General features: G+C 44.9%; 1 protein-coding gene across 2 annotated transcripts in view; it reads right to left on the bottom strand.

Moving 5' to 3' along the window:
* Positions 1–12,267: 12,267 nt before the first annotated feature.
* The window catches only part of LOC142298032 (solute carrier family 2, facilitated glucose transporter member 11-like), a 154,000-nt gene continuing 151,837 nt past the window's right edge, over positions 12,268–14,430 (bottom strand). For both annotated transcript variants that reach the window (XM_075341740.1, XM_075341739.1), the window contains exon 12: positions 12,268–12,499. In XM_075341740.1, the coding sequence (XP_075197855.1) occupies positions 12,302–12,499 (198 nt within the window). In that variant the 3' untranslated portion in view covers positions 12,268–12,301. The remainder of the gene's footprint in view (positions 12,500–14,430) is intronic.

Here is a 14,430-nt window from a genome sequence, read left to right as displayed (position 1 = left end):
AACGGAGCCTTTATGATCTGTTTCCACCCGCTCCAGAATAGGGGCATTAGCGTAATGAGGGGGATAGGACCTTCCAATCCAAAACAGTCCAGAAAATCCCAAGCGTGAGCCCCGAGAGCAAGCTCCCACTCTTTGCCATAGTGGAGAGCGTAGCCCAGCTAGTTCCATACTACTGGGCCACCAAGTTGAAGTCAAACTTAGTGCCAGGAGGCAGGTCACGGATCACCAGGCAACACTATTGGGGACAGGACCCGGACGAGCTCCCCTCAGCGGTAGCAGTACCCAGAGACTTGGTTTACCCAGTTGTCAGCGTCTGCTTATGAACTGAGTGAGTACAAGAGTGACCCCTGCACCCCACGGCACCCCTACACCGAGTCCTGGGGCATCCCTCTACCCATGGAGGGTTACGACACCTTGCTGCCCCAATCCATCACCCCGGGTACTCCCAACGGCAGCGGTGGTACTCACCAAATTACTGTACACCACGGGTAGCATCACAAACTATATATCAACTCCCCTGCAAATATTCCCCCTTTAATTAGAGTGGTCACACGACCCCCGGGTCTGGAGACTCTTGAGCCACAGCGAACCAGGATCTGAGCAGCTCGGCTGCTTCCACGGTGGCGGCACAGATAGATAGATAGATAGATAGATAGATAGATACATGGATAGATAGATGGATAGATAGATTGAAAGATAGATAGATAGATAAAGTGCCTTGCAAAAGTATTCAGCCCCTTTGAATTGTTCAACTTTTTCCCACATTTCAGGTTTCAAACATAAAGCTAAACATTTTAATGTTATGGTGAAGAATCAACAACAAGTGGGACACAATTGTGAAGTTGAACGAAATGTATTGCTTATGTAAAACCTTTATAAAAAAATAATAATCTGGAAATTGCGGCATGCAATATTATTCATCCCCTTTAAGTTAATACTTTGTAGCGCCACCTTTTACTGCGATTACAGCTGGAAGTCGCTTGGGGTATGTCTTTTTGCACATCGAGAGACTGAAATTCTTGCCCATTCTTCCTTTGCAAACCGCTTGAGCTCAGTGAGGTTGGATGGAGAGCGTTTGTAAACAGCAGTTTTCAGCTCTTTCCACAGATTCTCGATTGGATTCAGGTCTGGACTTTGACTTGGCCATTTTAACACCTGGATACGTTTATTTGTGAACCATTCCATTGTAGATTTTGCTTTATGTTTTGGATCATTGTCTTGTTGAAAGACAAATCTCTGTCCCAGTCTCAGGTCTTTTGCAGACTACAAAAGGTTTTCTTCAAGAATTGTCCTGTATTTAGCTCCATCCATCTTCACATCAAATTTAACCATCTTCCCTGTCCCTGCTGAAGAAAAGCAGGCCCAAATCATGATGCTGTCACCACCATGTTTGACAGTGGGGATTGTTGTATATGTCAACCGAGGGGGTGATGGTTTGGAGCTCCCTCTGGTGGTCAGGACTGGGGGTGAAGCTGACTGTGCCTCAATAGGTGTGAGAGTTAATTGGGAGTTTGGGAAGCCCAATTGCAGTTCAGCCTGGGTTATATAAAAGAGCAGTGTCTGCTGGCTGGGACCGGTTATAGATGTTGTTCCTCTATCTCTGAATTGGCTTGGAGTTGTCCTTCCATTTATCCTGTGCCTGTCCCACACCAGATAAGTTGCAAGTTATTTGCTTTATTGCCTGATCCAGACCTAAGGGTGTTTGTTTTTCTTTTTGTTTTGCTTAAAGTCTGTTTTCTTGCAGGAAAGGAATTGTCTTTCTGTTTTGATGAGCATGGGGGTTTTCCCTTTGCAGGTCCCACTACAAGAAAAGGGAGATTCTCCTTGTTCTATTTGATCATTTGCACTTTAGTATTTCTTGTGGGGTTTTTTGGTATTTTGTTTCTCCCATTAGTTACTGAGTTAGAGCAGGCCCAAATCATGATGCTGCCACCACCATGTTTGACAATGGGGATTGTTGTGAATGTCAACCGAGGGGGTGATGGTTGGAGCTCCCTCTGGTGGTCAGGACTGGGGGGGAAGCTGACTGTGCCTCAATAGGTGTGGGAGTTAATTGGGAGTTTGGGAAGCCCAATTGCAGTTCAGCCTGGGTTATATAACAGAGCAGTGTCTGCTGGCTGGGATCGGTTATAGATGTTGTTCCTCTGTCTCTGAATTGGCTTGGAGTTGTCCTTCCATTTATCTTGTGCCTGTCCCATACCAGATAAGTTGCAAGTTATTTGCTTTATTGCCTGATCCACACCTAAGGGTGTTTGTTTTTCTTTTTGTTTTGCTTAAAGTCTGTTTTCTTGCAGGAAAGGAATTGTCTTTCTGTTTTGATGAGCATGGGGGTTTTCCCTTTGCAGGTCCCACTACAAGAAAAGGGAGATTCTCCTTGTTCTATTTGATCATTTGCACTTTAGTATTTCTTGTGGGGTTTTTTGGTATTTTGTTTCTCCCATTAGTTACTGAGTTAGAGCAGGCCCAAATCATGATGCTGCCACCACCATGTTTGACAATGGGGATTGTTGTGAATGTCAACCGAGGGGGTGATGGTTGGAGCTCCCTCTGGTGGTCAGGACTGGGGGGGAAGCTGACTGTGCCTCAATAGGTGTGGGAGTTAATTGGGAGTTTGGGAAGCCCAATTGCAGTTCAGCCTGGGTTATATAACAGAGCAGTGTCTGCTGGCTGGGATCGGTTATAGATGTTGTTCCTCTGTCTCTGAATTGGCTTGGAGTTGTCCTTCCATTTATCCTGTGCCTGTCCCATACCAGATAAGTTGCAAGTTATTTGCTTTATTGCCTGATCCACACCTAAGGGTGTTTGTTTTTCTTTTTGTTTTGCTTAAAGTCTGTTTTCTTGCAGGAAAGGAATTGTCTTTCTGTTTTGATGAGCATGGGGGTTTCCCCTTTGCAGGTCCCACTACAAGAAAAGGGAGATTCTCCCTGTTCTATTTCATCATTTGCACTTTAGTATTTCTTGTGGGTTTTTTGGGTATTTTGTTTCTCCCATTAGTTACAAGAGTATCTGGTATAGTAGGGAAGAGTCCGTGTGGTCTCAGCATTTTTCTTATCAGGAGATTGGTATTTTTCTGCAGGGTTTTGAACTGACCGCAATCAATTATCTGTCCTGTCCTGTTCTATTTAGGAAGTCGGGCCTCGCTTTTGTTAATCTATATTTTCTATCTGTGTATTGTGTTTTCTTACATCACCGTTGGCTTTATATGTTGGGGGCTTGCTATTCCTTTGGGGACTTCTCTGAGGTAATATAGGTTTCCTCATTTTTATCTGTGAGGTGTAGTAAGTTTCTTTGGCTGTGACGTGGCGTCTAGGTGTGTTTAGGAACGCTCCACGGCTACTTCTAGTGTGGTCTGACGGATAGGGGATAGCGGTCACCTCAGGTTCCAACTACTCTTGTGTTTTTTCTGCTGATGGGATTTTTGTGATCATCCACGGTGACCAGATAATAACAGGGGATGGTGTGTTCAGGGTGATGAGCTATGTGGCTTTTACGCCAAACATATCGTTTGGCATTGTGCCCAAAAAGTTTGATTTTGGTTTCATCTGACCAGAGCACCTTCTTCTACATGTTTGTGTCTCCCAGGTGGCTTTTGGAAAACTTAAAACAACACTTTTTATGGATATCTTAGAGAAATGGTTTTCTTCTTGCGACTCTTCCTTAAAGGCCAGATTTTTGCAGTGTACGACTAATTGTTGTCCTATGGACAGACTCTCCCACCTCAGCTGTAGATCTCTGCAGTTCATCCAGAGGGATCATGGGCCTCTTGGCTGCATCTCTGATCAGTCTTCTCCTTATTTGAGATTAAATTTTTGAGGGACGGCCGGGTCTTGGTAGATTTGCAGTGGTATGATACTCCTTCCATTTCAATATGATCGCTTGCACAGTGCTTCTTGGGATGTTTTTTAATTGTGGAAATATTTTTGTAACTGGCTTTAAACTTCTCCACAACAGTATCACTGACCTGCCTGTTGTGTTCCTTGGTCTTCATGATGCTCTCTGTGCTTTAAACAGAACACTGAGATTATCACAGAACAGGTGCATTTATACGGAGACTAGATTACTCACAGGTGGCTTATATTTATCATCATCAGTCATTTAGGACAACATTGGATCATTCAGAGATCCTCAATGAATTTCTGGAGTGAGTTTACTGAACTAGAAGTAAAGGAGACGAATAATATTACACGCCCCAATTTTCAGTTTATTCTTTTCTATAAAAGTTTAAAATAAGCAATAAATTTTGTTCAACTTCAAAATTGTGTCCCAGTTGTCATTGATTCTTCACCATAACATTAACATTTTTATCTTTATGATTGAAGCTTGAAATGTGGTTGAAAAATTCAAGGGGCTGAATACTTTTGCAAGGCACTGTACATAGATACATAGATAGGTAGATAGATAGCTAGATAAATACTGCATCTCTTTGTAGGTGAAGGAAAGAGTCAGATTCATTTCTTCCCATAATACTACTATAAAGTAATGAGAAAATAAAATACAAATATACTGTATATATATTTTTTTTACTTTCACCACCTTGGGTTCAAACCAGCAACTTTCAAACATATCCAGCAGCCCTCCTAGCTTTTCTAGCTGTAGAACCAGTAGGAATGACAATGTTAGAGGGAGATTTTACATAGATGAACATACAATGCAGCCTCTCACACAGGACACAGGCTTTTAAAAATTACAAAAACGTGGTGAGAACCAGGCCTAAGAATGTGCCAAAACTATGCAATATATAAAAACACCATGAGCTCCTAGAAGTAACACATAAATTTCGCATATTTTAAGATTGTCTAATCTAAAGGTTATACAGATTTAATAAATCAGCCTCATTGACTCCAATCTAATGTGTAGGTGAAAGAAAGAGTAAAGGGTGCTTTATACGCTGTGACATCGCTAATGATATATCGTCAGGGTCATGTCGTTAGTGACGCACATCCGGCGCCGTTAGCGACATCTCAGCGTGTGACACCAAGGAGCGACGATCAACGATCGCAAAAGCATCAAAAATAGTTGATCATTGACACGTTGCTCCTTTTCATAATATCGGTGGTGGTGCATGCCGCTGGTTGTTCGTCATTACTAGGGGCATCACACATCGCTATCTGTGACACCGCAGGAACGCCGAACATCTCCCCGGCAATGAGGAAGGAAGGAGGTGGGCGGCATGTTCTGACCGCTCATCTCCGCCCCTCCTCTGCTATTGGGCAGCCGCTTAGTGACGCCGCTGTGACGCCGAACGCACCACCCCGTTGAAGGAGGGATTGTTCGGCGGTCACAGCGTCGTCGCTGAAAAGGTATGTGCGTGTGAAGCTTCCGTAGCGATAATGTTCGCTACAGCAGCAATCACCAAATGTCGCACAAATGACGGGGGCGGGTGCTATCGCACACAACATCGCTAGCGATGTCGCAGTGTGTAAAGCACCCTTAAATGTTGTGCTCAGACACACACCAGGAAATGGAAATGGAAGTCCTCAGTGACTACAGAAAACTTTAATAAATATATGCCTGATAAAAATAAATGATTATATAATCAATACAAAAAAAAAATTATGGCACCTTCCCTTTAACTTGAAAAACTGACCAGAGGCCATGATGTCGGATAATTACTCTGAGGCAGATCCCTGGTGGCTTCTCCCAGCCACATGCCCTTGGCTAACAGGGTTCTTCCTCTGTTTGCGTGTAACCAGAGAAACCTGTCAGTCTACACTGGGGACAAGCCACCATGGATCTGCCTTGGAGCAATCATCTGAGATGCACAGTCCCCAGGTAGTTTCAGTTTTCTCTGAAATTCCGCAGGAGGCTATAATAGCGCAGCCAGTGTCTGATTCATGCAGCTTGTAGCTTGTGAAACATGAATTTACTGTAGACTTTCCTATAATTTATTCTCTCTGTGATGTGAGAATCCATTATAAAGAAGATCCATTGAATACATCATGGATTAGAAGCCAGGACACCAGTTTGAGCAGAACCTTAGAATATGTTCTTCTTGTTTTGTTCTGGTTTTAAAAAAATACTCAACAAAAATGGCACAGAAAATGTCAACAAAATGTATAACCTTCTCAGATGGCATATTAACAACATCTAATATAGCACAATATGTTCAGACACATGCTTACATTACCTGTAAGACAGAACAAAGTACTAATTGCCCATATTTTTATAGTTACCCTTTTACACTGTTTCATGTCTTTTTCAGGTGACTGCATCTTTCCGACCTCTCCTCACAGGTCCACTTCACTGTAGACTGTCATCGGTCCTCATGAACATTTTGGCTTCCTATCATCCTATATCACCCTGTCCTGTTATACCTGTTTGCTCAGTATTGCGATGAAGGAATCCCCCTATAGGTGGTGTCTACAATCTTGTTTCACAACATTCTCCCTCACAGAATTGATGGAATTGTATTTTTGCACAGACGGTTTAGCAATTACCACTGTACTCTGATCTCCTTACAGATTACTTGCAGGTAATGTACAAACCAATTAGCAAAGTGTTCATTTTTGGAACTTTTTCTGTAAGTAAATAATTTATTTATTATACTTATATATTTATTTATATCTCACTTATATAGTGCTATTAATTCCACAGCACTTTACAGGTGTGATTATCACTGTACCAATTGGAGCTCACAATCTAAATTCCTTATCAGTATGTCTTTGGAGTGTGGGAAGAAACTGGAGAACCTGGAAGAAACCCATGGGGGGAACATACAAACTCCTTACAGATGTTGTTCTTGGTGGGATTTAAGCTTTGGACCTCAGCGCTGCAAGACTGCAGTCTTTACAGACATCATCATGGGTGTCCCCTTCGGGGCTCTTGTGCCGCCCTGGCGCAGACCGGGGTGCTCGGATCCGGGGTGGTCATGGCTTGAGGGGTCGGGACCCGGAGTCAGCTAACGCTCCAATCCTTGAAAGGGGGATATTTACAGGGGAGAAGTTCGTGGCGCCACCTGCGGGTTGCAGTAATAGGAGTACCGCCGCTGCTGGAAGGAGTACCGGGGCAGCAAGGTGTCAGTCCCTCCACAGGTAGGGAAGGCCCCGGCCTCTGGGGTTTTGTGTGGGATATTGGGAGCACAGGGTGCAGTGGGCCAGAGCACTCACTGCAGTAGTCGTGGTGCTGGATGAGGATTACAAAGCAGACACTCACACTGAAGATAAACCATAGTCTCTGTGCATCCAGTCACTACAGGGAGCCTGTCCAGGTGTCCGCTCCCACCGGTGTCACTTGATAGTCCGGACCCTGCCTCCGTGCACAATTTTAGTTGTCTGTTTTTGACCCTTGGCATGAAGTTGTTGGGGCCCCGCTACCTGTGTGTAGGGCAGCTGTGCTCTTGATGGCTGGCACTTGGGATTTCAGTTGGGTTGCTTTATATGGAGAACCATATCCCCCCGTGTTGTACTGATACCTCCAATCTCTGAGCTCTTAGGGAAGTTCATAAAGATGCTCTCCCTCCCAGGTTAATTATCAGGAAGGCTGAACCTGCTCCTGACTTAGGGTCCTGTACCCCGTCGTGCTCGGTACCAGTCCGTTTATTGGTCTTACGGATGCCAGCAGTCCCCCAAGACTATGTCAGTCGTACTCAGACCACCGTCTGCGACACAACCTTGGTCTCGCTCCCCGGGAGCTACTACTCCCAGTTCCTCACTCTTTGAGGGCTCTCACTAAACTCACTTCCTCCCTCCCACCAGTCTGCCTGACCCCTAGGTAAGTGGCCCTACTCCAGCTTGACCATCCCACTAGTGTGTCTGACAGGTTTGTTGTGAGGTGTGGTTGGGATTTGTGGTGCTGATTGTGTGACACCGGTTATTGGGAACCTGGAACCATGGGGGGGTAGGCCCTGCACCCTGGATAAGGATTTCAGTACCCTGTGGCACCCTGATATATTCAGGAGCACCACACTCTCAATCTGCATTTCCTATCAGTTTGGAGAGTGGGAGGAAAGCGGAGAACCTAGAGGAGACCCACGCAAACAAAGGTAGAACATACATACTTCTTGCAGATGTTGTCCTTGAACCCAGGACCCTAGTGCTGCGAAGCAATACCACTCATCCACTGTGATGTCCATGTATACTGGCAGCAGATGAAGTAGGCATGTAAACTTTTAGCTTGACCAATAACCGGTGTCTGGTCATATGCCTGCTCATAAGAATGCATCAAAGATGCACCAAATGGTGACCATCCAGTGGTAAAGAAACACAGTATAATCATAGGCAGATTATAATGAGGGTAGCCTGGCCTTAAAAGTATGGGATAAGAAGGACGGGGTTCAGAGATCTTAAGGCGGGGACAAAGGAGCTTACCCGTGTATGTTGTAAGAGAGAATAAAGGTCCTGTCACAAACAATGAGATCGCTAACGAGATTGTTGCTGCGCACCGTTACTGCGTCAGTAACGATCGTGCCAGCGATCTCGTTATGTGTGACACCTACCAGCGATCAGGGCCCTGCTGTGAAATCACTAATCGCTGCCAAAGGGTTTGGACCATTTTCTTCAAAGGTAATGTCCTGCTGGGCAGGACGCATCGCTGTGTTTGACACCTAACTCCTATACAGGTCGCTCATCGTTATACAGGTCGCTCATCGTTACTGCATCGTTGGTAAGGTCTGACTGTGTGACATCTCACCAGCGACCTCCCAGCGACTTACCAGCGATCCTTATCAGGTCGCATCGTTTTCGGGATCGCTGGTAAGTCGTTAAATGTGACGGGGGCTTAAGAGAGAGGTTTTCTGTTGGTGTGCAGTCTTAGAACTACAGTGTCGGAAGAAGTATGGTGCTGGCGGCGAGAACCTTACCGTGAGTTGGTCCATGAGTGAACCCTGGCCACAGTGGTGCATATACCGAACTCTCCTCCTCCTCCTTTTTAGCCCATCCAAGCAGAACAACTGGTGTGGTTACTATCCTCTTCAGCTTAGGCAACCATGTGTACTTTTTTCCTCCATCTCCAGCTGGTCCACATGCAAAGCTCTCTCTTTAATTGTGAGTAGCACATGTTTTAGTAGACACAGAAGCTGGATGGTTACACTGATTATTGCGCCATCGCTGCTCACCATCTTGTTTTATATCCATGCCCACTCTTCAATTCTTAAGGCTGACTGGAATACCAACGTGCATGTGTGCCACCCCTGCAGCGACCAAACCGCTCAGATCCGGGGTTTGCTGTGGTTCGAGGGTCTCCGGACCCGGGGGCTTGCGGCCACTTCCAATGAAAAGGGGGGTATTTACAGGAAATAAGAGTTCGTGACGCCACCTGTGCTTTGCAGTAAGAGGAGTACAGCCGCTGCCGATGGGAGTATCCAGGGGAGATGGAGTGGGGCAGCCAGATAACATTTCCCTCCACGGGTAGGGGAGGCCCCGGGACTGTAGATGCTGGGACGCTGGTGCAGGGGAGCGCAGGGTTAGTAGAAAGCGGGGGAGGACCATGTACTCACTCAGACGATATCGGAGATGGAAAGCAGACTCTGACAACAAAGTAAACCAAGTCTCTGGGTGCCGCTGCCCTCTTGGGGGTGCCCGTCCAGGTATCCGTCCCCTATAGTACTGCCGGGTGGTCCGGAGCCTACCTCCGTGCACAAATTAGAAGTGGCCCGTTGGCATAAAGCTGTCCGGGCCCCGCTCCCTACTTGTTGGTAGTGGAGCTGTGCTCTCAAGGGCTCACGCTTGGGATTTCTGTGGGCTGCATGGGTTGGAAAACCCTATCTTCCTCATTGCGCTAGTGCCCCTGATCTCTGAGCTTCTTGGGGACAGTCCATAAAGTCACTATCCTCCGCAGATTTATTGCCGGGTTGCCTGAAGCTTCCCCTCGACCTAGAGTCCAGTACCCCGCCGTTCTTTCGGTCCCGGACCGGTGATTAGACTCGAGCTGCTGATCGTCCTCCAAGACCACGTCTAGGTACCAAGCCTAAATTCCCTGCGACCGGGTCTCCGACTCCTCCGGTCCCAGACCACCGTAACTCCCCGGGAGCCACACGATCCCCTAGCTCCTCACTACTCGAGGGCGACTTCAACTTTCTTTTGCTTCTTCTCCCTTTGCTCCCACGGAGCCGACTACTCTGTTCTCCTCCCTCCCACCAGTCTGACTGACCCCTAGGTGGGCGGCTCTATTCCAGCTCAGCAGCCCACTGGTGTGTCTGGCAGGCTGTGGTGGGAGGTGTTGTTGGGATTTGGATGCTGGTGGAAGCAGTACCATAGGTTGGGAACCCAGAACCATGGGGGGTCGAGTCCTGCACTAAAGAGATAAAGAGCGTGCAGTACCCTGTGACGCCCTGACTAGTCCAGGGGCGTCACACATGTTTTAGCTGGTATTTAACCACTGCTGCTCACAAAGCCTTGCTAACATGTGTAATGTAGAGTTTCAGCATTGGGCACATTGCACACAAGTCGGTGAGCTGGCACTTTCAAGTGCTGCTGCAGCACTACCAGCTGTAGCGGACTTGCAGAAATAAGCGCACACTTGGCATACCTTCTGAAGTCGCTCAGTCAAATCTGGGTAGGTTTTCAGAAACCACTGAACCACTAAGTTGAGAACATGGGCCAGGCTTCAGAGCCACCTCCAGGTTGTGGCCATTATCACACATGACCATGCCTAATTGTAGGTTAAGCGGCAAGAGCCACAGATCTTTATGAGCTTTACAAAACACTGCGGCGGTGTGCTGTTTATCACCTAAAAGAAATTATTTTCAGCAGAAACTGTTGACACTTGATTGAGGCAGTGCTTCCAGCTTGTGAGTGATAGGGAGGACAATTCGGAGATGGAGGTACGAGTTTGAGACACCAAACATGTATGGTTTTACTTTTATCTAAATGGTGAAAAAAATTAAGAGGTTTGTTAAAAAATAATGTGCTTTTGTCGCTATTTTCTGATAGCCATAGCATTCTCATTGTTCGGGATCTGAGGCTGAGTGATGACTTATTTTTTGCATCTTGAGATGGCGTTTTTAATTATACCATTTTTGGATAGATGTGACATTTTGACCGCCTGTTGTTGAATTTTAATGCAATGCTACAGCAACCAAAAAAACGTAATTGTGGTGTTTTGATTTGTCTACTTGCTACGCCCTTTATTGCTCAGATTAATTAATTTTATATTTTGATAGATCGAGCATTTTTGAATGTGGCGATACCAAATATGCGCATTATTACTATTGTTTTATTTTCAATGGGGCAAAAAAGGGGTTGATTTGAACTTTTAGGCTGTTGGGGTTTTTGTTCCCATTTTTTTTTTAATGATTTTACTAGTCCCCTTAGGGAACTTTATGCCTTCTCACTTCTATGGCCAGAATCACACTTGCTAGTGTCTCGCGTGTAACTCGCGCGAGTCTCTCATGGTAGAACCCGGCATGGCCGCACACTATGCATACAGGAGCGTCTGAGCTGCATAGAGATACATGCAACTGACCCGCTCCTGTCAGGGGAGTGTGCGGCCAAGTCGGGTTCTACCATGAGAGACTCGCGCGAGTTACACGCGAGGCACTAGCAAGTGTGATTCTGGCCTATCACTTCTCCTGATCAGAGTGATACTTCAGCATCACTCTAATCAGTAGAGATGCTGTGTTACTGTGAGTGCCGGTACTCTGCCGGCATTCACAGGATACACGTCATGCCAACCCATTGACGCCCTGTGATCAAGTCACGGGGCCACCGATGGCAGCGGGAACAATGCGATCCCTGCTGGAGCACTTTAGATAATTTGTATTTGGTGCGTTTTTTGACATTTCATATAATCAATGTGTAAAAAATTCAATGTGTTACAGTTCCAGTACAGTGGATGGTATTTCTAAACATTTCATGCCCACTGTGCTTTTTTTTTAACACAATGTAAACTGACCTGCGGTGTATTTTTTTAAATTAGCAATGTCAATTTGTTTTTAAGTGAATATGAATTTCATTAGCAGATTTTCCTTATAGATTTGAATGAGATGAGAAAAATACATATATACTGTACATACACCCCTTAATGAATCTGGAGCATCTGACACGAAACCCCCCCTCACCAAGACTGGAGTGAGCAACACTAGCCTTGACGTACCAAAAAATGACCCCATTTTGGAAAATATACCCGTCATGAAATTAATCTAGAGGTGTAAATCCCACAGAACAGTTGAAGTATCCTCATTCGGTGCATAATGAAAGTGGTTATTACTATTTATCGCACTATATGAAGCATTGTCCAGTCTTAGCACCTGCAAATAGTACATAAACCTGGCTGGTTATCCCCCTGGCATAAGTGTAGGAATTACAAATACATACAAATGGAACCTATTTTATTATTTAATATAAAAGGTGTGCATTCACAAAGGTCATATGGGTTCCTCCTCTATATTATCTTCCTTTTGTTGGGAACTTATATAGGAATGTCCATAGTTAAGTTTCTGGAAGTCTTCTTTAATATCGAGAAAAGATTTGTTCTTTGTTTCAGGTACAATCAAGTAGATGAAGCTGGCGATTACACAGCACTCCACAAAGAAGAACAGGAAACAGTATTGATTTAATCCATTCTGGAAATAAAAGGAAGATAAATCATCACACTATTGCATATATGTAACAAACCGCCAAGATTGCAAACTTGAGTTTTTATTTTTTTGTGGACACTTTATCAAAAAATCACGGAAAGACAATATTTTTCATGGACACATTGGAAACCATAATAAATCATTATGAGTATCAGTGATACATGTCTACAGTCCATAATTCTGATATGAAGACATAGGTGCATTTACTGTGAACCCAAAATTGAATGATGAGAATTATAGTCAAAATATTCTGCATGAGTTTCGTAGCTTCAAAAAAATTACCAACAGGGATTTTTAACTTCAAATTTTTTCACGGACAAGGGAAATATGTGGCCTATTTTTTTTGGACTGTCCAGGAATTTCTGAACAGTCGGCAACCCTGCAAACTGTTTAAATCACTGTCACTACTTTATACTTCCCTCAGTAAAACAGTGATGGCAGTGCTGTTTAAAATATGAATCTATCATTTTGTCCCAAAACATAATATAATGGTAATACTATGTCAGGTGTGCTTTAGTCCATCATACCAGTATGTCCTATATAGGCTGTGGGTCTATCTATAGAGTGTAAGAGCTGAGCTCAGTCTAAACAAGACAGGTGCCAGTTGTGTTATGCAGCCAGCACCTGCCTCTAATAGCTGTGATCGAAGCCAGTTGCGGTGGAGGCATCTGTTCCAGTGCTCGTTTTGCTCCCCTTTGTAACTTAATTGTGGTATTCTGATGGGTTACTATAGCAGCCAAGGGCCTACAGAAGAACCGTGTAACTGCCATCTATGTACTCCTATGAAGCCCAGTCTGTAGTCACTTTCAGGATGGGGGGGACGATTGTGATCCTAGAGGTCACAACCAAAAACGGGCTTGGACATAGAGGGGGCCCACCTACCCCAGTGCATACATCAGCTAGATATGCTTTTGAGGACGCTAACCAGCTGAAATACATTATGCACAGAGACCTGTCGGATCCGCATTGCAATACACACTGCTTTGCAATACACACTGCTGTCCAAACAGAAGCCTGCAGCTGACGTCAGCATGGCAGTGATGTCATGCATCGCTATAGCAGGCATGCCAATATCAGCTGCCAGCCACTGCACCAGCTACAAAGAAGGACACCACACGACGTGAGAGTTGGGAAAGTGAGTAGAATGTGTTTTGGGGTTTTTTATGCATTAGAGGTAAAATGGGGTACATATATAACAGGAAGGGGCCCAGAATGGGGACAAATTTAGTAGGAAGAAGCCCAGGTTGAGGATATATTTACCAGGATGGGAACATATTTACCAAGAAGGGGCCCAAGAAGGGAGACATATATACCATAATGGGGGACAAATTTACTAGGAAGGGGCCCAGGATGGGAAACATAAAAGGGTGGGGGACATGTATAACCGAATGAGGGATATAGTTACCAGGAAGGGGCCAAGGAAGGGGGACATATATCAGGATGGGAGACATATTTCCCAATGAGGTGTACATATATACTAGGATGGGGGACATACACTGATGAGCAAGAGGGTAATAATGTTTTGAACTTTTTAATAGCCCGGTTCTTGTACATACCAGAGGTCCCAGCTGGGCAGTACCTAAATGCCCCTGTGCAGACTAAAACAACCATAACTTGATGACTCAAATGACCACTCAGACATTTGTTTCCTAAGGAAGTATGTGAAACTCTTGATGGACACTTAAGAATCCAAGGGAAAGTGCAGAGTAAAATGAGGTAAACCAAAAGTTATCGTGTGCCAGGAGAAACAAAAAATGAGGGAGCCAGCACAATTTCTAAACTGTACTTATTAATAAATGGAGATTTTTGGCAAAACATTGCAATATTTTGAGCTACCCCACCTCTCCACGGCAAATCTCAAGGGGCAGTCCTACGCTAATATTATTATATAATGTGGCCTCACACATTTAAAAGCA

This window comes from Anomaloglossus baeobatrachus, chromosome 1 (genome assembly GCF_048569485.1).
Source record: "Anomaloglossus baeobatrachus isolate aAnoBae1 chromosome 1, aAnoBae1.hap1, whole genome shotgun sequence".
Lineage (NCBI taxonomy): Eukaryota > Metazoa > Chordata > Amphibia > Anura > Aromobatidae > Anomaloglossus > Anomaloglossus baeobatrachus.
This window is presented reverse-complemented; position numbering and strand designations above follow the sequence as displayed.